The sequence below is a fragment of the Tiliqua scincoides genome, chromosome 6 (genome assembly GCF_035046505.1).
Source record: "Tiliqua scincoides isolate rTilSci1 chromosome 6, rTilSci1.hap2, whole genome shotgun sequence".
Lineage (NCBI taxonomy): Eukaryota > Metazoa > Chordata > Lepidosauria > Squamata > Scincidae > Tiliqua > Tiliqua scincoides.
Genome location: NC_089826.1, coordinates 72,351,221 through 72,373,033, shown reverse-complemented (window position 1 = coordinate 72,373,033; position 21,813 = coordinate 72,351,221). Strand labels below are relative to the sequence as shown.

Sequence of the window (21,813 nt, the reverse complement as noted above, 5' to 3'; positions counted from 1 at the left end):
ATCCTATCCACACTATCCTGGGAGTAAGCCCCATTGACTGTAATGGGACTTACTTTTGAGTAGACCACTGAGTAGACATGCATAGGCTTGGACTGCCAGCCATCAGATTTATTCTGACAATCCAACAATGATAATATTGAGTAAAGATACAAACTAATCTTACTATCCCAGTTCTATTCTTGCCCCCCCCCACCACTGCAGAGATGCCAAAATGGCTACAGTTGCATCCTGCGGGGGAGGGGGGCAACTGTGGAGGTCTTTGGGTAAAGGAACAAGTCTTTTTAGCATGGAGGGGTCTACTCAGACATGTGCTAGTGAATTCACTGGTGCAGGTCCATAAAGGAGGATTAAGATTCTGCAGCCACTGCTGCCACCAAACCTGTCCCCTTCCTGGACCTGATCTGCCCTTCCCCCCTCCCGTCATCACCCTTCTCCATCTCTATTGCCACTTTGTTCCACCCTCTCCCACGCCATTCTTGGTATGTTCCCTTACCCCAGGAGACTTCCACCCTGCCCAATTTCAGCACTGGATATAGTGTGAGCCCAGCAGACCTTGCTGTGCCAGCACTGAATAGGATTGGGCTGTCATCTTTGTATGAATTCTGATAGAACAGGCACCCCTTATCCGTCTTTCATTATACCACTCTAAATTGCAGCTTGCACTGCACTCTGGGCAGCCTTGAAACATAACACAGAAGACCTAATGCAGAGACATGAAATCCTCAGTAAAATGATATATAAACTGGAACTGACCTTTAAAATGTTTCATGCTTTTTTTCACTTTCTCTCAACCAGCTATCCTTTTGAAAGCCTGCTTTGACAATTGAAATAATGATTTAAAGGATGCAACCAAACTCTCTGCATATCATGCCTTTCTTCTGGGCATGTAATGAGCTTCCAAAGAACTACTCTTAGGCCAGCTCTGACACTAGTAAAATGACTTGTTGGTGACAAGCTGAGTGCAACAACACAATAAAGTGAAGTTAAAAAATAGACAGGCAGCATCACTTGAGAAACCACTGTAGGACTGTCTGCTTTAGAGCTACAAAGCTATGCAAAGGTTACTTGTGCTTCACTTTTACTAACCGTTGGTAGCAAAGAATATTTATTTTCCATTTCAGACAAGATCACACAGGGAATGACAACTGCGCACTAAACCAAAAAAACACATCTAGACTATACTGATAATTATTAAATCATTTAGTAATTTTTATTAAATGTTATTGAATCTTTTCTCAAGCTTACAGTGAAAATGAATGATGTAACTTGTATGTAAGTTAGAAAGAGTGGTATGCTACCATATAGAGACATAATCTCAAAAAATATCAGAGCCAAACCTTTCCTCCTTTAGGGACATTGTAATTTGCATTTATCAGTACATGAAAATATGTTTACATACCAAGAAAAAGCAAGGGGAAGGTTACCATGAAAAAGTGAAAAATGTTCTTTCATGTGCCTTTATCATTTTTAAATATTTCTAAAATGGAGAAGCAGCTTTCAGGAAATGCATCTTCTTTGGTTTTTTTTCCTGATATTCTACTTACTGTTTGGTTGGGAATTCAGAAATCTGGTTCAACAATAAATATATAAATGATAAAGACTCACAGGGTAATCCTAGGCATGTCTACTCATGCCTAGGAGGCCCAGCCTGGCAATCAGGTGGAAGCCATGGGTGCCCCTGAAGGTGCAGCTTCCTCTGCTTCTCACTTAGTTCTTCCTCTCTACAGAGAGCACTCTTCCTCTGTAACAGCACAGTACAGAGTTTGGGGCTCTGTCCTGGTTTCCATTACCAGGGTCCACAGGAGGGGGGTGCAGAGGTACATCATGCCTGGGCCCAGGGTCAAAAAGGGGGCTCGTGAGCCAAAGGAAATTTCTTGGTATCTCAGAAAATATTTGCATATATTGTGTGAAGACTGGCATTCCCATTTTGTGTAAGCCTACATAGTTTAATATATTATAATTCATAGAAATTATGATCCAATTGGATCCAGTGATCCAATGGAGAAGGAAAGGGGCCCAAAAGAAACTTTATACCCCTGATAAAATTGCTCACAGAGGTCCTGTCCATTAGCATGCAGAAGACAAGTGTGGATGGGGGGGGCAGTTCCCCTGTGCCTTCTTTCCCACCCATATTCTTGGGAGCCCACTCGTGCCCTGCAGTAGGGGTGCCACCCAGGTGAGCAGGTGGAGGCAGCAAGACGCTGTCCAAAGAGACCAACATGTCCAATCCACTTCTGCCCAGTTGCTTGCTTGCTTGCTTTTGCTTAGGGGCACAGTGGGGAAGTCTGATCTGTATGGACAGGGGCAAGGAAGAGGATGGGGACCCAGCCAAGGCGTCCTGCTACGGGTTCCCCTTAAGCTGCCTGAGTCTTGGCTTCCTGCCCCACTGATCTGATGCCAGAACACTCTTTCCCTCTCAGTGGGGAGGCCTGGTCTGCCTTGGGGGGGGGGGGCAAGGATGAGGATGCGGACCTAGCCAAGGTGTCGCGCTTAGATTCCCCTAAGCTGCCTGAGTCTTGCACTCCTGCCCCACTGGTCTGATGACAGAGCGCTCTTTCCCTCCCAGTGGGGAAGACTGATCTGCCTGGGGGGGGGGGGCAAGGAAGAGGATGGGGACCCAGCCAAGGCGTCCTGCTAAGGGTTTCCCCTAAGCTGCCCGAGTCTTGCCCTGCTGCCCCCCCTGATCTGATGACAGAGCGCTCCTTTTCTCTCCCTCCGCCCCGGGAGCCTTCAAGCCCCGCAGACCGCCGTCCATCTGCCGCCTGCTGCCGGAGGAGCCGCATGGCCACTTTTCTCCTGGCGGGACGCGCCTCTCTTCTCGCTTTGCAAGCTCTGCAAAGCTGGGCGGGGGGGGGGGAGGGAAGGAGGGAGGGCGGGCGGGCTGGCGCCCCCGCCTCCCCCCGGGGGGGTCGCTTGTGATGACTGGGTCCGGGGAGAAAAGAGCCTGCGAAGGTGGCAGCGGCTGCCTTTCTGAATATTTCATGGGAGCCGCCCGCCGGGATGCCCCGCCACTGACCGCTGCAAAGCTCGCCTCCCCCCGATCGCCGCACCGGCCGCTTCCTTCCTCCGCCTTTCATTCTCCCCGGTCCCCTTCTGCGCCCGTCCCCGGCCGCCCGCCCCGGTCCGCGCCGGTGAGGCTGCCCTTGCCGGAGGAGCGTCCGAGGGGGCTCCCTCTCTGAACTCTCGCAGGACCCGGCCCAGGACTATAAGACTGCGGGGCTCGCCGGGCCGGGAAGGAGAGTCGCCGGGAGCCCCAGCCGGGCTGCGTTTCCGCGCACAGTTGCAAAGAGGACTTTGCCGCCCATCTGCCTCCCTGCCCGGGCGGCGGAAGGGCGTCCAGCGGCAGCGCCGCAGCGCAGGTGCCTTGCGGAGAGCAGCTCGCCCGGCGCCGCAGCGGCTCCCGAGTTGGGCCAGGCGCGAGGAGCGGAGCGCGCCGTGCGCACGGGGAGGGCGAGCGCTCCCGGCCCTGCGATGCCCCCCAGCCGCGCCGCCGCCCGCCCCTCTCCGCAGCCGGCCGGGGGGGCCTCGGGGCGCGCCGCCTTTGCGCCTCGCGGGTGCTGAGCGCGCCCGGCTCCGCTTCCCGGCGCCCGCCGCCTCTCCTCGCCCGGCTGGCCGGCGGTGGCGCAGCGGGCTGGGCATGGCCCTGGCCGGCGCCGGAGAGTGAGAGGAGGAGGACGGCGCCTCGAGAGCCCCCGCGCCGGCCAGCGCTTCGCCCTCCTGGCCGGGCAGAGAGCAGGAGGCAGCCCGCGCCATGTGGCCGTCCGGAGGGGCCGGCAAGCTGCCCGGGCCGCGGGACTCGGCGCTGAGGAGGGCGGCGTTCGCCGGGAACGTCTCGGCGCTGCCCCTGCACCTGGCGCCCAGCGGGAGGAGCGTGCGGGTCTTCGTCAGCGCCAACCCCGAAGGTAGGACCCCCGCCCAGGGCTGCTGCGGGGCACAGTCCTGGGCACGTCCGCTCCGAAGGAAGCCCCACTGTGTGCCAGGAGACTTACTCCCGGGAAGGTGTGCGCAGCCTGGCAGCCTCAGAGCGACCCCCGAGCCCTGGCTCTGCCGCGCTCCCACGTGGGTGCCTGCAACCCCCCTGGTAGTATCCGATTCCCACTGGCAGCCCCGCAAATGCAGACCTGAGCCTAACATCGCTTATTGTGGCTGGGATGCTCACCTGTGGGACTGTGAGGTCATCTCCATACCCTCCCATTAAAATGTCACATTTTCCCATATTCTCCACTAATTGGCATATGATGGATCACGTGTGAACCCAGTTTTGTCTGGTTTGGGAGTCCCCAACTTTGCATCTTGCTCTTCAGGTCATCCTACAGGGTACCCTGTAGGTTTGGGGAAATTCTGTTTCTAGGGAAAGCCTAGCAAATGTCTACACACACACACACACTATATGCAAGGTCTCTAGCTCATTCAGGCTGCAGTCCTAGCCACACTTTTGGAAGGAAGACTTACTTACTACTTACTTCTGAGTAGACATGCATAGGATTGGGTTGTAAGGCTACAATCCTATCCACTTTTCTGGGAGGATGTCCCATTGAACTCAGTGGGGCTTACTTCTGAGTAGACATAGATAGGATTGGGCTGTAAGGGTGCAATCCAACCTACAATTTCCTGGGAGAGAGGTCCATTGACTATAATGGGACTTATTTCTGAGTAGACATGCATAGGATTGGGCTCTGAAGCCACAATCCTTTCTATACTTTCCTGGGAGGAAGCAAGTTCCATTGAACTCAGTGGAACTGACTTCCCTATAGACATGACTAGGATTGGGCTCTCAGAAGTAAGTCCCATTATAGTCAGTAGGACTTACTCCCAGTTAAGTGTGGATAGGATTGCAGCCTAAGTACTCTTGTGTTGCACACATCCCACCCCTTTGATGGGTAAATGAGGGAGTCATTAAATCTGGAGCAATTTCTTTGGAGTCATCACTGGGGACTTCTGTAGTATTTAAAGTTGCATCACCTGTCCTTAAAATGCCCCTCTGTTACAAATAACACTGATTTGATCTGGTAGTCTGTGATGTTTATTTAGGAGGATGTACATGTTCTAGGATAGTGGGATGTCCACCCTTTTCCCCAAATGATGAGATGGCTTTCAAAATCCTTTCCAAATCCTCTTAGAAAGAAACTAGTCAGATTTTTGTTGGGATAAACAGGTGCCTGCTACTCTCCAGCTCCCTTCTATGTCAGCCTTAACTTAAAAGCTCTCTAAAGAGTATCTGGCTGCTGGCAGGAGATATTCTCACTTGCTTGTTTTTTTTATGGTCATGTTCATTCTCCAAGGCTGAGACGCAGCAGGAGGAGAGACTCAGAGTCCTCTAAAAATTGGGAAGCTTGGAGGCTGCAGTACATGGTGTCCCAGGAAGTCCTGGCACTTAGCCCATAATTTACAGGAAGAGCAGTGGAGGATAAGAGCAAGATGCTTGAAGCACCTCTGCTGAAGCTTCCTCAGCCTCACTGCATGGAATAATTGGGCACTTAGCTGCAGCCATATACAGAGTCTCCTTGAGTAGTTGTTGCTGCTGAGTCAGGCTGCAATCCTATGCACACTTTCCTGGGAGTAAGCACAATTTAACACAATGGGGCTTACTTCTGAGCAGACTTGCATATGATTGTGCTGTTAGCTGTTCCATTGGGCACTCTCAGGAATCTGATCCTAGGTCACCTACAACCCAATCCTAGGCATGTCTACTCAGAAGTAAGTCCCATTGTGTTAAGTTGTGCTTACTCCCAGGAAAGTGTGCATAGGATTGCAGCCTAAAAAACCTCCCAGCCTCTATCTGATGAGCACTAATTTGCCTTTTCCCCTCTACTTCTCATTATCACTGTCAGATTCAGTCTCTGTCCTTTCTACAGGCACCTACACACTGCTTTGCAGTGCCCCCAACCTGATTTTGCAGACAGAACCACCTTTGGCTATGAATACAAACGAAGAAGGAACCAAGAGACAGGAACTGACACTAAGTTTCAAGGATCTGTTATTTCCAGGCAGACACTAGCAAGAGGCAGTTGCCGCAGCTGTAATTTCAAGAGCAGCCTGGCATGTCACTACTTATTTTCTGCTGCTGTAGTTTACAAGAAATAAGAGTTTAAAGCCTGATACGTATAGAAAAAAGGTTGTTTTTATTTTGCAGTGTGCAATAATTCAGGCTGCAATCCTATGCCTACTTACCTGGGAGTAAGCACCATTGAACAGAATGGGACATACTTCTGAGTAGACATGGATAGGATTGGGCTGTCAGGCAGTAGCTTATAGAATGAAGTCAGATATGATATGACACCAAACTATGGCTTGATGTCATGTAATGACAACCAATGCTTGCTTGTCACCCCCCCTCCACTCACTCACTCTCCCCTTGCAGTTGTAATGGAAAACTGTTTTGCCATTACAGTTTAGAAGGGAAATTGAGAGCTTAGTCCTCTGCATGTCTACTCGGAAGTAAACTGCATTATAGTCAGTGGGGCTTATTCCCGGGTAAGTGTGGACAGGATTGCAGCCTCAAGCATGTAAGCAAAGGAGGAAGCATACCAGTACAGGGTTAATTCATATAATGTCAAATCACATAACTTGATGTTTTCTCTGAATTGACCCATACTTGCAGATTCTTTAGAAATTTGGTATGTTGTTTTTTTTTAGAAAAAAAATGGTTTCCTTAAAACTTTCTTCCAAGTGAGTATATGTTTAGTTCCTGGTAGTAGTGGAAGTGTTCAGTGAATTAAAAAAAATGACCCATACAAGGCTGTTGAAAATGCACAAGGTAATCTCCTAATAAAAACTGAGACAAATTGAGTATTTTAATTTGAAGGAAAAATTCTGAAATCTAAACTGAGGACATACTGTCCAGTCTATGTATATAAATTTCAGAATGGAACACAATGAATGGTGAGCAAATAATGGGGCATATACACAAGTTGGAGAGTGAAGTATACCTCAGTTTCTTCTTTGTTGTCAAGGAAAAACATTTAACTTTCACATAACTTGGTCTGGCTCTTTGCAAGGAAGCAGTTTTTTAAAATGCTGTCCTCTTATCATATAATAGGGACTATAGAATCGTAATTGGAAACTCTTCAAAGGATTGATCAGTGTTATCAAAAGTTATTCAGAACTGAAGACTCTAATGTAGTCTTGGAGATAAAATATTGACATTAATGAATGTGAGAAGAAAAGAAAGAAGTCCAATCGTAGAGGATTGAACCTCAGTTTCATATCCTGGCTAGCTGGGGAACTGTGATTAAAATAGCTGGCATTTGATGGTTTCAGACCCTATGACAAATCCCAGCTTGTTCTAAAGGACCAAGTGGAGAACTTTGCCCCCTGTGCAGGGGGGACGACCATGCATTATTTTCGTACTAAACCATGATTAAACAATGGTTGAGTGTGATGTATGAAATGGGCCAGGGGGAAAGGCGTACACACAAACAGGAGTACCTGTATTATTAAGGGGAAATGGGCAAGCAGTATTCTCCCATTATAAGCCCTGAATGTTCTGTTGGTCATAAAATCTTCATCTTCTATTCAGTCTTCCTAGAATTTGGCATGAAATACACACAGCACAGCCTCCACTACTCTTTCAAATGTGGTGTAGATCTGTTGAGACATGACAGAGCTACAGCACTTTTTACCTGCATCTTAATGATTCTAATATTTGCAACTTTTTAAAGCTCAAAAATACTCCATTTCTTCTGGGTCTGTGTTTTCAAAGTTGAAATTGTTTTCAAAGTTCACATTTGTTTGGAAGTTTTGTTGTTTGGAAGAAAATTTGTGAAACGCTTTTTGAATTAACCTTTAATTCCTGTTGTTTTTAGTGCCTGATAGTTCTGACATTTAACATAATGCATGTCCTTTTGATTGGCACTGTTTTAGGCATTCTGTCTTCCTTTATTTTCGCCTTCAACAAATGTGGTTGCAACCTGTCAAGCTTAGAGTGGTCTCTTTTTCATTAAGTTGGGGCTACTTGTCCAATCATCCTGAACTTTGCTATAGAGGGCATGACTTTCCCAAATTTAATCCAAATCCCTTGAGAAATGAGTGAGTTACAGGACTTTCCAACCTTTAACTAACAAATATAAACCTCCTGCCTTCCAGAGGTTTTTTTGGAGTAACTACAAGTCAACCTCTGCCCCCAAAGTTTGGTCTGAATCTGTTGGACGGGGGAAAAAAAAAAGATTTCACACTTTGAACCTTACCCAGCACAGGTTGTTTCTGCTTGCTTCATTAGGAATAATAAGGTGGGCTCTAATTCCCCCCCCCTCCCCAGTTGGGAGTGGGAAGCTTGCCAGAGGCTAGGAAGAGGCAGCATATTCCATTGTGTGAAGCAATGCAGACATGTTTACTCAGAAGTAAATCTCAGAATGTTTTCCATACAGTTTGTTGCCAGGTACATGTGCATAGGATTGCAGCTTGAAAATAAATGCTTGAAAATATGCCCCTTATTTTATGCTTATGGGGTTACTTCTGAGTAAACATGTATAAGTAAACATGCCTCTGATTGCCAGATGCAGGGGAGGGCACCAGGTCGCAGGTTGTGTCTGTTATCTTGTGTGTTCCCTGAAGCATTTGGTGGGCCACTGTGAGATACAGGAAGCTAAACTAGATGGGCTTTTGGCCTGATCCAGTGGGGCTCTTATGTTCTTAAGATTGCAGTTAATTCTCTTGAGAATTGTCTAGAGCAGTGATTCCCAAACTGGTGGGTCATGACCAGCAAGGGAACTTGTCTCTGTTTCTTTAAGGTGTGGGTTTGGGGGAAGGCAGCAACATAATCCCCTGGATCGTGTCACTGCCAGGGACAAAGTGGACTTTTTTTTTACTTACCTTCACCAGTGCCAGCCTCTGGGGGTTGTGGGGAGTCCCACAGATGCCTCAGCAGGGCTACCCAAGCCTCCAGTTAACTATCCAAAACCATTTCTGGTTTCATGATTGAAAACTGAGTTTCCTTGAGGTGTCTGCAGGACCCCTTGCATCCCCCAGAGGCTGCCACTGGCAGAGCTAAATAAAAAAAAGCCATCCCTGGCAGCAGCACAATCCTGAGGTTCGCATCGCTTCCTTACCCTTCTCCCTCAAAGACTTACATCGCTGCTGTAGAGAAATTTCATTCATGTCCACAGCATGTTCAAAAATAAAAGTCCAGAGAAGCTAAATGTATGCTTTTGCAGTTTCACTTCTGCAGTCCAGAACAAGCGAGGAGGAAGGGAACAGTTCATCCTTGAAAACCCTCAGGAGAAAGGATCCTGGTGTGCCTTTGTTCCCCCTACTGCTGTTTGCAAGCACTCCAACTTTATGAACAGTGGTCCAAAATGGGATGGTTGGGGGCCAAACCTCTTGTCCAGTTTTCTTAAAAATTTGGTGTAGGCGGGAAATAAAGTTCAGCCTCCAAGTCCTCCAATCTGATGCAGACCTACTGAGAAACAGCATTTTGAAATCTTAAGTCTGAGAAGGTTAAAATAGCATTCCCCACCCCCCTTTTTTTCAGGAAACAGAAATGAAGGGGGCTGGCCTAGATGGATTGTGGGGGTCTGATCCACCAAGGCAGGACTGTACTGGTATTCTAAATAACTGTTATAACTGGGAACAGAAACTCTGTTTGTACCTCTGAATAGCAGATGCAGAACCAGATTCCAAGAACAGAAATGGCCTGCTGTCATCGCACCCTGCTTCTGAGCATGATAAAGGAACTTGGCTCTGAAATAGGGTGCTAACTACATGGATCTCATGTATTAATGGGAGTTGGCCCAGTTTCTTCAGTTATTTAGTGCTGAGAGTCTTGCAAACATTGTGTTAAGAAATAAAAACAAAAAACCTCTCCTGTGCCTATTTAACAAACTGCTACAGGTGGATTGTTTCAGCATCTAAAGTGATGTGTAAATAAATTTTTATCTCTGGAATGCATAACACCCTATTCCTCACAACTCCACATAGCCAGGGTATACATCAGTCATTTTACCTTCATGAATTTTTTTAAAACTGAAAATCAGTTCATTTCAAAAACCCAGAAATTCAAATTTTTTAAAAAAAAACACAACCTTAAATCAGTAAGGGTTAAGCCATTCTGCCCAACATTGCATATAAGCAACAGGTATCAAATGGGTACACCTGCGGGCTGGGCAGAAGTGGGATATTATTCAAGTGCAATACATGCTGGGGGGAAAAATGGGCGATTGGAAGCTAAAGTGGTTGCCCTAACATTTGCACCATGGAAGTAATAAAGACTTTGTACAGTCTCCTGTGTTATGCTACCTTTACAAATTAGGCTCTGTGCACTCATACTTTGCCTTGGTCCTTCATCTCAACAGGACCTGAGGAGGCATTAATCCAGAGGTCATGACGCCCCAGCCTGTGAGTCCTGGCCTCTTTGCCCTTAAGGAGCGGGGGCGGCCAGGAAGCAGGGAGGAGGCAGCAAGGGGCTGCAGGAGCTTGGCCGCACTTACCATAGCCTCCTGCAGTCTCCCAGGGGTGCGCGGCTGTCTGCAGGGCTCCCCAAGGCTTTCAAAGTGAAAGTGGGTCGATCACGCTTCGCTTCCAGTTTTGCGGAGGCAGAGCGCAATCACTGCCCTGCAGGCACTCACACAGGGCTCCCCGTGCCCCGGGAAGGTTGCTGCAGGGACTGGTGGGTGATCCTGGGGATCCTGAATGGCGTGATCCTGGGGATCGTGTTGCTGTTTTCCCCCCACCCCAGCTGCCTCCCTCCCCTCCCTTGCAAGAACTTACTGCGGATTTAAAACTCCTGGAGAGTTTGAAAACCGCAGGATTAATCCAAGCAGAGATTTAACAGATGAAACTACCCCAGTGCAACACTTCCCCACTTGCACCAGATATATCTGATGAAAGTTTGCCTGAGGCATCTGTAGAACACACGGGTACTTCCCCAGCCAAATATGTGCATGTGCAATTCTTACACATGACAATCTGCACATGGCTTATACAGAATAGGATCCATGTAGGAAATTCATGAACATAAGAAATTTCCATATACAGAGCCAAATCACCGACCTATACACTCACTATAGCCTTCCCAGACTGGCAGCATTTGAAAGCCACAGGTAGGGGTATTTTTTTCAGCACTGCTTTCTGAAATGCTTTAAGCTATTTCTGCCCAATGTTGCATATAAGCAACAGGGACCAGAAGTGTACACCTGTGGACTGGGCAAAAATAGGTTTTAACAGGAAGTGCATAGATTGAGCCTGGGATCTTCTGCATGCAGAGTAGAACTTCTACCACAGAACTGTGGCCTCTCCCCAAATAGAATTTGAATCTGTGACATTAGGAGCACTTTTAAAGTGAATTTTTGTGCTTTATACACATGTTCTATGACTTTCTCACTTTTGAAGTAGCTTTCTGGACTTCAGCAAAATAGTCTTATTAATGTGAACATTCATAACTGAAATAACTTAAAGGACTAGGTCATGTATTGAATCAGGCCAAATCCAACTTAAAACACTGGCGTGGATTAGAGCGATTAAATTTTGGCTCAAAATTCTCTACAATACTGATCCTAACACTCTCCTATATCACCTCCTTGATGACCCTTACTTCTCTGATAAACCTTGGAGTGCAAAAATAAAACAATTGGGAGTTGAGCCTGACTTACTTGGTCATCTGTCACAAGCCGAGGCTTTCAGGCTCATTAAAGGGAGACTCTTGGACATTCATTCTTCCAATATTTTATTTGCTGCCAACAAAACTTGTTCACCTTTATACTATCATTTACCGGTTAAAGTAGGTGAAATTCCCAACTATCTTTACATTTTGGAATGCCCAAAAATTAGAAGGGCCTTTTCTATGGCCTGTTGTAATTCTATTTCATCTTCTGTTCTTTGGGGTAGATTTAATGGCATCCTTTTTCAGGAAAGAATCTGTCCCTGTCCTCAGTGAGCTGTAGAAACGTTAGACCACCTTCTTTTTCATTGTCCGCTTCATAATGAGGCCAGAAGGAAATGTCTAGCTCTCCAATTTCACCTTAACTCCCTTGCTGAGGATTTTGCTATATTGCAATTCTTACTAACCACCACTGATTCATTGTTTTTCAAACAGCTAAATTTATTTCACAAATTGTGGTGACCAATATGAAGCGTGCCCCTACTCTCTGAAGTGCTTGGTTTTTAGGTGTCATTTGTAGTCTGCTATGTTGATAGTATATGTGTGTTTTTTTGTTTATTTGTTTTTTATGTTTTTTTTTAATCTGGCTTCCCCTAGCTTTTTATGTATGAATGTTCTCAATGTGTTGTAATTGTATGCCAATAAAGGTACTGAAACTGGAAACTGAACTGACTAGGTCATGAATAGCAAAGATCCTAAAATTTTATGACTGTAAAGCTGTGGTCCTGTGCACTGGCCTTAGCAGCTGTGGGGCCTAACTGGAAACATTTTTTGCAGGGCCACAGGTCCATAGAATCTTAAAAGTATAAGGTTAATAGATATAAGGATCTTAGTAATATAAGTAAAATTTATTACATTTTATATTCTTATGGGTAAAATTGAAAGCAGTCAAAATGTGTGCTTTAAAAGTGCATGGGAGTTAACAGACCAAATGGATCAAAGCACATTTTAATATAAAATTGCATACAAGACTAGAGTAGATTACTCTGGTGCAGGGCCTAGTTGGGAGCAATTGGTCCAGTTGGTTTACAGTCAGCCCTGATGTACACATTTACTTGGGAGTAGCTTCCCTCTGCTTAGTAAACATGCATAGAATTAGGCTGTTGAATGAATGAATGAATGAATGAATGAATGACAAAATTAAGTTTACTCACCATTCCTTCCTTGTCAACAGTCTTACAGGCAACTTTTGTTGTTGTTGTTGTCAGCTGTCAGTATTTGAGAATGGATGATAGATAGTTCCTTACAGAAGTTGCATTTGCGAAAAATTTCAGCAAGTGTTCATGTGCACTTTTCACAGGTCATAAGCCAATTAAACTACCTCATGTATATTTATGTGATCCATCTCAAGAGAAACTACTGCATATTTGTAGAATGACACATATGAATGTAATTTAGAGTGTAGGTGTCAGCACAATTATGTATTCACTGTGATGCTACCTTAATATAAGTTTTAAAAAAAAAAAAGACGTATTAGATGAGCCACTTGTTACCATATTAATTTGCTGGATGTTTCCGTTAAAGTGCCAGCAATGGATTTGGCCTCTGTTCCTCTGGGCTTAATCCAGTTTATGGTAGTCTTAACTAGCTCTGAAATCCTGTAAGCCTCACTGAACCCAGTGGATGTCACAAGCTAACCTTTACTGCTATCTTAAGCACACTTACCTGGGAGTAAGCTGCATTGAATACAATAACTTCTGCATAAATATGCTTACGATTGCACCGTTTGATCCTTTCGTTTACAATCATACCATACTGGTGTAGCGGGCCCTTCTGGCATCCAGGTACTGTAACTCCTGGCGTCTCTCTCCTGGTAGTGCCTGACCGGGAAATAGTTGCGGTGATGTGATGACGTCACTGCAGTTGCTTCCAGGATACAGCACTCCAGAGCAGTTGTGCATCATTCTGAGCACCCAACCATTTTTTTCACCTAATTTTTTTTCTTGAAAGGGGAAAAAAAAGACTGTCGGTCACTCAGAGCTGCATGCAACCGCTCAAAGTGCCCATGAGGGCCATGCCTGCTTGACACATGGGGCCCTGTACCCCCCTGGCCCTGCCTTAGCTATGCCACTGATCATATGCACTCCTTCTTGGGAGTAAATCCTGTCAAAATCAATTGGCCTTACAGCTCTGATATGGAGCTTTTGTGAAGTTAAATGAAACGTTTGGGACTGGGCTGTTAGTCCCAACTATAACAGGACAGGAGTCAGTATTTTTAAGGCTCTATCTTTAAATTTTTGTTTTTGTAATTCAGTATTGTACAGGTTGAGTCTCATTATTCGCTAGGGTTCCGTTCCCAAAACTCACATGGATGGCAAAAATAGCATTGAAGTAAATCCATAAAAAACAATGACCCTTTCCTAGGCGATTTAAAAACAGCCTTGCTGACCTTTGTGATGTAAGGCAGAGTCATTAGGCAGACAATCCAGCAATCAGTCTCTCTTCAGGTGCTTAGAAAGGCTTCACTCCCATGCAGTCACCCCTCCCTTCACCCAGAGCAAAGTCATTATCTTTCTTTCATATGCTCAGGAGGAAGGGAGGGTTCTAAGTGCCTGGAGAGAGAGTGATTGATGGATTGTCAGCCGGCTGCCCTCTCTAGCATTGATGAGACCAGGGGTCTCTAAACCGCGACCCGGGGACCAGATGTGGCCCACAGCAAACCTCTTTCCGGCCCGCGGCCAACCTCTTGTCCCCAGAAAGCCTCTGGCCCACTCAACTGAAAATGACCAGAACTGTGCTCTGATTGTGTCTGGAGGGTGTTCTGAGGGCCAGAGAGGTTGAATGAATGAGCCCATTCATTCATTTATTCACTCATCTAAGTTCCATCTCCAACTTATTTATTTAAATTTTATATTTAAATTTTTTTCCAGCCCTCCACACCACACCAGATATTTGATGTGGTCCTCTGGCCAAAAAGTTTGGAGACCCCTGGAATAGGCTATAGTTAAACAACTTTTTCCTTTAATGCAGTGTTTCTCAAACTATGGGTCAGAACCCACTAGGTGGGTCATGATCCCATTTCAGATGGGTCCCCATTCATTTCCATATTTTATTTTTAATGTAATAGACTTGATACTCCCATGGTATGTGACTGCATTTAGGGAAACTGTGGCAGACCTGTACTTTTAACAAGCTACTACATATATTCTCTTAACAATGATAGTCAATGAGCCTTACTCCTGGGTAAGTGTCCCTCAAAACGGCCACGGTGCCAGAGGATTGGAGGATAGCAAATGTCACACCAATCTTTAAAAAGGGAAGGGGGGGGGACCCAGGAAACTATAGGCCGGTCAGCCTAACATCTATACCGGGTAAGATGGTGGAATGCCTCATCAAAGATAGAATCTCAAAACATGTAGACGAACGAGCCTTGCTGAGGGAGAATCAGCATGGCTTCTGTAAGGGTAAGTCTTGCCTCACGAACCTTTTAGAATTCTTTGAAAAGGTCAACAGGCATGTGGATGCAGGAGAACCCGTGGACATTATATATCTGGACTTTCAGAAGGTGTTCAACACAGTCCCTCACCAAAGGCTACTGAAAAATCTCCACAGTCAGGGAATTAGAAGGCAGGTCCTCTCCTGGACTGAGACCTGGTTGAAGACCAGGAAACAGAGAGCGGGTGTCAATGGGCAATTTTCACAATGGAGGGAGGTGAAAAGCGGTGTGCCGCAAGGATCTGTCCTGGGACCAGTGCTTTTCAACCTCTTCATAAATGACCGGGAGACAGGGATAAGCAGTGAGGTGGCTAAGTTTGCAGATGACACCAAGCTTTTCCGAGTGGTAAAGACCAGAAGTGATTGTGAGGAGCTCCAGAAGGATCTCTCCAAACTGGCAGAATGGGCAGCAAAATGGCAGATGCGTTTCAATGTAAGCAAGTGTAAAGTCATGCACATTGGGGCAAAAAATCAAAACTTTAGATATAGGCTGATGGGTTCTGAGCTGTCAGTGACAGATCAGGAGAGATATCTTGGGGTGGTGGTGGACAGGTCGATGAAAGTGTCGACCCAATGTGCGGCGGCAGTGAAGAAGGCCAATTCTATGCTTGGGATCATTAGAAAAGGTATTGAGAACAATATGCTAATATTATAATGCCATTGTACAAATCAATGGTAAGGCCACACCTGGAGTATTGTGTCCAGTTCTGGTCGCCGCATCTCAAAAAGGATATAGTGGAAATGGAAAAGGTGCAAAAGAGAGTGACTAAGATGATTACTGGGCTGGGGCACCTTCCTTATGAGCAAAGGCTACGGCGTTTGGGCCTCTTCAGCCTAGAAAAGAGGTGCCTGAGGGGGGACATGATTGAGACATACAAAATTATGCCCGGAAGGATAAAGTGGATAGAGAGATGCTCTTTACACTCTCACATAACACCAGAACCAGGGGACATCCACTAAAATTGAGTGTTGGGAGAGTTAGAACAGACAAAAGAAAATATTTCTTTACTCAGTGTGTGGTTGGTCTGTGGAACTCCTTGCCACAGGATGTGGTGATGGCGTCTGGCCTGGACGCCTTTAAAAGAGGATTGGACAAGTTTCTGGAGGAAAAATCCATCACGGGTTACAAGCCATGATGTGTACGCGCAACCTCCTGATTTTAGAAATGGTCTATGTATCAGAATGCCAGATGCAAGGGAGGGCACCAGAATGCAGGTCTCTTCTTATTTGGTGTGCTCCCTGGGGCATTTGGTGGGCCACTGTGAGATACAGGAAGCTGGACTAGATGGGCCCATGGCCTGATCCTGTGGGGCTGTTCTTATGTTCTTAAGTGTGGGTAGGATTGCAGCCTAGGATGGTTAAAAATTTCCCTGCTTGATGACATCATTTCCGGTCATGACATCACTTCCATTGGGTCCTGACAGATTCTCATTCTAAAAAGTGGGGTCCCACTGCTTTAATGTGAAGGGCCCTTCTCATTGTGTTGTGATTGAAAAATCTGGATTTTTCCACGAGTGAAAAATCTGTGGATAATTAGGTTATACATGTAATCACTTGCACGACTGTCACTGTCTACAATAGTAAGAAAAGCAGTTTTTTAAACTGATTTTAAAGAGATGCATTTTTTCCCTTCTCCAGGGATCAGCACATTCTTTCTCATTTGCAGTGGCCATTCGTGTTGAGTCAAATCCATGTGTAAAAAACTCCATGTATAACAAGGTTGGACCTGTAGTGAAAATAACAGCCACGTCAGATGCGTTATTAAGACTGCCGAACCAACAGTAAAATTACTTTACTTGAATGTCCCCTTCCCCTGAGGTGCCACCAGTGGCACTCAAGATGTAGCGGTTGCTATTTTGATGTCACTGCTCCTCTGGGCACTGGGCAGCTCAGGATTGTGCTGCCTGTCCTATTGAGTGCAAGGGGACTTAATCCCCAGTTAATGTGCATCGGATTGTGGCCATGTAGGCAAACCCAATATATGATTACACAAAAATAATAGTAGGCCTTACTTCTAAGTAAATGTGCTTAGGATTGCAGCTACATCACAGTTTAGTTAAGCTGAAGTACAGTAAACCTATGACATCCCACTGAACTCAGAGCAGTTAAATTAAATCTATACTTCCCCCTTTCCTGCAAACTTAGTAATGTGTTGGGGCCCAGTTCTATCCAATTTTCCAGTGCCAGTGCAGCTGTGCCAATGGGGCGTGCACTGAATTCTGTGGTGGAGGTACTCACAGAGGTCTCCTTAAGGTATAGGAACATTCGTTCCCTTACCTTGGGGCTGCATTGTGGCTGCAGCAGTGCTGGAAAGTTGAATTGGATTGGGCCCTTAATCTCTTGTTTGTGGATTACCAAGAGGCAACTGATAGGCCACTGTGGAAATGGGATGCCAGATTAGATGGGCCTTTGACCTGATTGAGCGGAATTCTTCTCACTTCGGTTTTAGCATTGGCCTTTGTTTGTACTCTCAAAAGATGGTAATAATTCCCTGCCTCATCCATCCTTAAGACACTTTTATGAAACCAATTTTTAAAACTTCAGTAAAATAGCTTGGTCCCATTCCTCCACCAGTGAGAGAGTCCCAGAACTTTGAAAGTGCTTTAAACATAAGTAGATTTGCATAAATAGCTTGTCAGCGAGGGAGCTAAAGAGCGATATACAGTAATTTACATCTAATATTTAGTAGCATTCTTTAGGCTTTTAAACGTTAACTGTTTAGGTATAGTTTGGCCAGGACCTGTGCTAACACCATTTCAATTCAAAGATAACTTCAATTTTGAAGTCAAGGGGTGGTAGAGTGCTCACTAACTTGCAAAATTAGAAAAAGAGTAATTTTGAGGAACAGTATTTAAATAAACCTTGAGATACTGGACATTTGAATACTTTTGTGACCCATTCTGCAAAGCAGCATACCTTGCTTTGAGCTAGCAAAGCACTTAGGGGGTCTGTATGTTTAAAACAAAATAAATAGTATCAGGACAGGAATGTTCTATTCTGGAAAAGTGCTAGAGAAGTGATAAATAACAACAAGAACATCAAGGCTGAAAGCAATTTATCATGTCTTAAATTAGGCATTACTTTAGAGTTTTGTTTAAATAGCATTTTATCCTTGTTCTTTAAATGGAAATTGCAGTGAAATATTTACTAGGGAGCTTTGCAAAAAGTGCAGGTAGTAATAATAAGAGATGGCACCATAGCTTGTGCCTTCTTCTCCTCTGCCAACCCTTCTTTTGACCAGAATAGAAAATAGCATGTGTGCCATGGGTGTAGTCCAGTGGCATCAGAAGAGTTTGTGTCACCTAGTGCGAGAGGCCAGTGCATCACCCCCCTGATGCAGTGGGCAGGGCAGTGCCCCAATGGTGGGCATAGTGATGCTCCATTGCCCTGCCCCACTAGGTTTTTTGCTATAACTTCTGATTGAATAGACATATATTTCAAGGTGATGTGTTTCACTACATTCTGCATGAAATTACGCATAGAATGGTATATAACACGATGATATTATCGGAAATTACCAAGATTTCAAAAATTTTTGCCAGTAGTGGTGTCACCCCCTCCCCCCGTGCATGTCACCCAGTGCAGCCCACACCCCCTTAGCAATCCCACTTGCATTAAACCACTTTGTGCAAACCCTTATCTCAATGGCGTAATGCTTCGTGTAGTTTCAGAATGCAGGAAGGTGATGGAGCAAAGCCAGTAAGCTGAGAAAAGCATAGGCCTGTCATCTCGTACTAGAACATGTACCTTTACATTTCCTATTGCAGAGAGAAAGAAGGAAGCCATGGATTATAACTCATCTGTTTCCTTCCTGGTCCTGTTCCCATCCCCCCAGCTTTTTGAGAACCTTTGAGCTATAGACTTTTTGTTCCTTTCTAGCATTGATCTTTCTGATGTGCTAGACTGGGTCTGTCACCAATTTTTCTTGACAGACGTTCTGTGAATATCTGGTTAGAGCTGCATGACTGGAAGGAATGTGACAGGTGTGCCATTTCCCATCTCTGCAAACATTTCTGCATTGGAAAATAATGGCACATTTACCTGTCAGGCAGGTGTTAAATGATCTGAGCTTTTGTTGGCAAAAAAATGAGGCAATCCTACTCCACATACTCAGTCCTGATCTAGTTTAAGATTTGTAGCACAATCCTATCTTGCGCTGGAACAGGCAGGCCAGGAGGCCTGCACTGTATCCAGCCCAAGATAGGAATCCAAAGTGGCTCAGCTGGAGGCAAAGGGAAATTCTTCCTCTTACCCCTGGGTAAGCCACCACAGCCCCAGTGGGTCTCCTCAGACTTGCACCACCTCAGGATATGGCATAAGTCCGAGGAGAGTGGGGAATGGGATTGAGATCCAGCATAACTGCCATGTCCCAGCCCCATCTACTACTCCCCACCCCTGGGACCCCCCTCCACCCACCCTCCCCCGCCCTAGAATGCCTCCCTTCCCACCTCCTCCACAGCCGACGGAACCCTCCCTGCCCGAGTCAGCGTGGAGGCTGGATTCAGCCTCTGCAGACTGGCATGTGTCCCTGCACCGGCCCAGCCTACTCTCAAGGAGGCGCAAACATGCCTTATGGGACTTGTGCCGGTCCAAGGCGCAGTCAGAATTGCTCCCTTAGGGTGCAATCCTAACCAACTTTCCAGCACAGAGATAAGGGCAATGCAACTCTGAGGTAAGGGAACAAACACTGCCTTACCTTGAGGAGGCCTCCGTGACTGCCCCCCAACTGAAGGATGCAGCACATGCCCCACTGGCACAGCTATGCAAATGCTAGAAAATTGGTTAGGATCGTGCCCTTAATCACCTATTATAATGGAAAGCATGCTCACACTTTTAACTGTACTTGTCCATCGTTCTTGTGAAGCTGCTATGGTTTTTGCTGAGGTGTGTTGTAGATCCACACATTTAGTATAGTTTTCAAAGGTAATTTAATTCCCAAGTGTCTATTCTCACACGCTCATAAGATATCTGGTAGAAGCTACAAAACAGGCAGTTGCGCTGTTTCCAGATAGTTTTAGCTGTCCCTCAGGATCTCAGTGAATTTAAGAAAAGGCTTGGAGTACTATTGGAGTATTAATGTTAGAAACACCTTCCTCGATCTGTACCTGTCAGGGTTCATAGAGCAAGCACTGCTAATCTTTCTTCACACAGAGAGGTATTGATTTTTATACCCTCAGTCATTCCATCCACACAAAGTCCCAGGTTTTTAATTGGAAGACATGATGTATGGGGAGGAAAAGGGCACAAGGACAAACTCTCCTGGCAGTTCTTAATGACCATCCAATGGATCCTCTCTCTTTCCCTAACCTACAGCAGAGCATCCTTCCTGCTGTACAGCTGGCCCACTTTTAGCCAGTTAATGAGGTTTTCTGGTATCTGTGTATCCCTTGACATCCATGTGTACAAAGGATTTCATTCTTGAGAACTATGTCACAGCTGGATAAGAGCAACAGAACCCAAATGAAGCTTACCAATAAGAAACTGACATTGCAGAATAGAATTCTGTTCCTTTTTGTTGTGGTTAATTCAGCAAAGCAACTTTGATAGATAACTTTATAAAAGTCTAAGCAGCTATATGCTGCATTGCTACTAATACTATTTTACGGTCAGAATATGGCTAGTAACAAACAACTTTTACTTTGCATGTTTTCACTTGGTTGTTTTGCAGCTTTACATGGGGATGTTTTTTTTTGAAGACTGTATGTCAAACCGTCAGTAAGCGCTATAAACAATGAGAAATAACAGAAAACAAAAATACATAAGCATTTAGGTGTGATTGTAAAATTGTCTCATACTGAATATATGTGTTATATAATGTAATGCAAGGTTGTCAACAGCCAGTCACCGGGATGCCTGAAGTAGCTAAGAATTCCATCTAAGCAACCAGGAAAAGAAGCTCTACAAAATGTTAGTTATCCACAGAGCAGCATCCTGACAACAGCACATCATTGGCAGGTCATCCACATGACACTGTAATGAAGTCAACATGTCATCTTTGTGACATCCATGTGTTATTGGTGCCATGTCCAAGATGCTAGTCACTTCAACCAATCGGCTGCAATACTGGCAGCCAGAGAAGCACCGCCAGAATGCAGGGAGCAGGTGCAAGGCCAACGAGTGGCAAATGCTCAGGGGACGACCCCCTGCCAGCCACTAGGAGCAACACAGCAGCAGGCACCCACTACCACCAACCATGGGGAGGTGCTCCATGGGCACCACACACACACAACATGATACAAGGATGCCGCAGTACTCCTACCACCTACAGGTGTTATAGTGGCATCATCTGCAAAGGGGCAAAAGCAAAGAACTCTTAGGAACCCTGCAACTCAGGGTTCAAATTCCCTCATCCCACTCACAGAAACACCTCCAAGGAATACATTTTTGAGCAGAACAAGGATTGAAAAGTGCTCCCTTGGAAGAGGATGTCATGTGAAGCAAGCATACAGGCCTCACCATGGCAAGTTGTCAAATCCACCTGGAGTCATCCAGCAGCTGGGGGTAGCCATTATGCTTGGGAAGGGGCTGGAATAAGTCACAAGGGGAGCCTCAACAGCACTCAAGCCGTACAGAACTCTGGTAGGTCACTGCACGAAGAGAGAGTCTGGGACCCAGGCAAGAGGGGTGCGAGCCCAGCTTTCTGCTGTTGGAGTAGTGAGATAGAGATTTCAATTGCGTATGTGTGTGTGCAGTCCTGGGATAGAATGTGTGCAGAATGCCCACAATCAGAATTCTGAGAAGTGCTAACAAAATACCTTGCCATGCTTGGTTGTATGGAAACCAAC

General features: G+C 45.7%; 1 protein-coding gene across 1 annotated transcript in view; it reads left to right on the top strand.

Annotated features, from left to right (window-relative positions):
* The first annotated feature begins 3,751 nt into the window (after positions 1–3,751).
* The window catches only part of NWD2 (NACHT and WD repeat domain containing 2), a 75,368-nt gene continuing 57,306 nt past the window's right edge, over positions 3,752–21,813 (top strand). The window contains exon 1 of the mRNA XM_066632842.1: positions 3,752–3,902. Within this exon, the coding sequence (XP_066488939.1) occupies positions 3,752–3,902 (151 nt within the window). The remainder of the gene's footprint in view (positions 3,903–21,813) is intronic.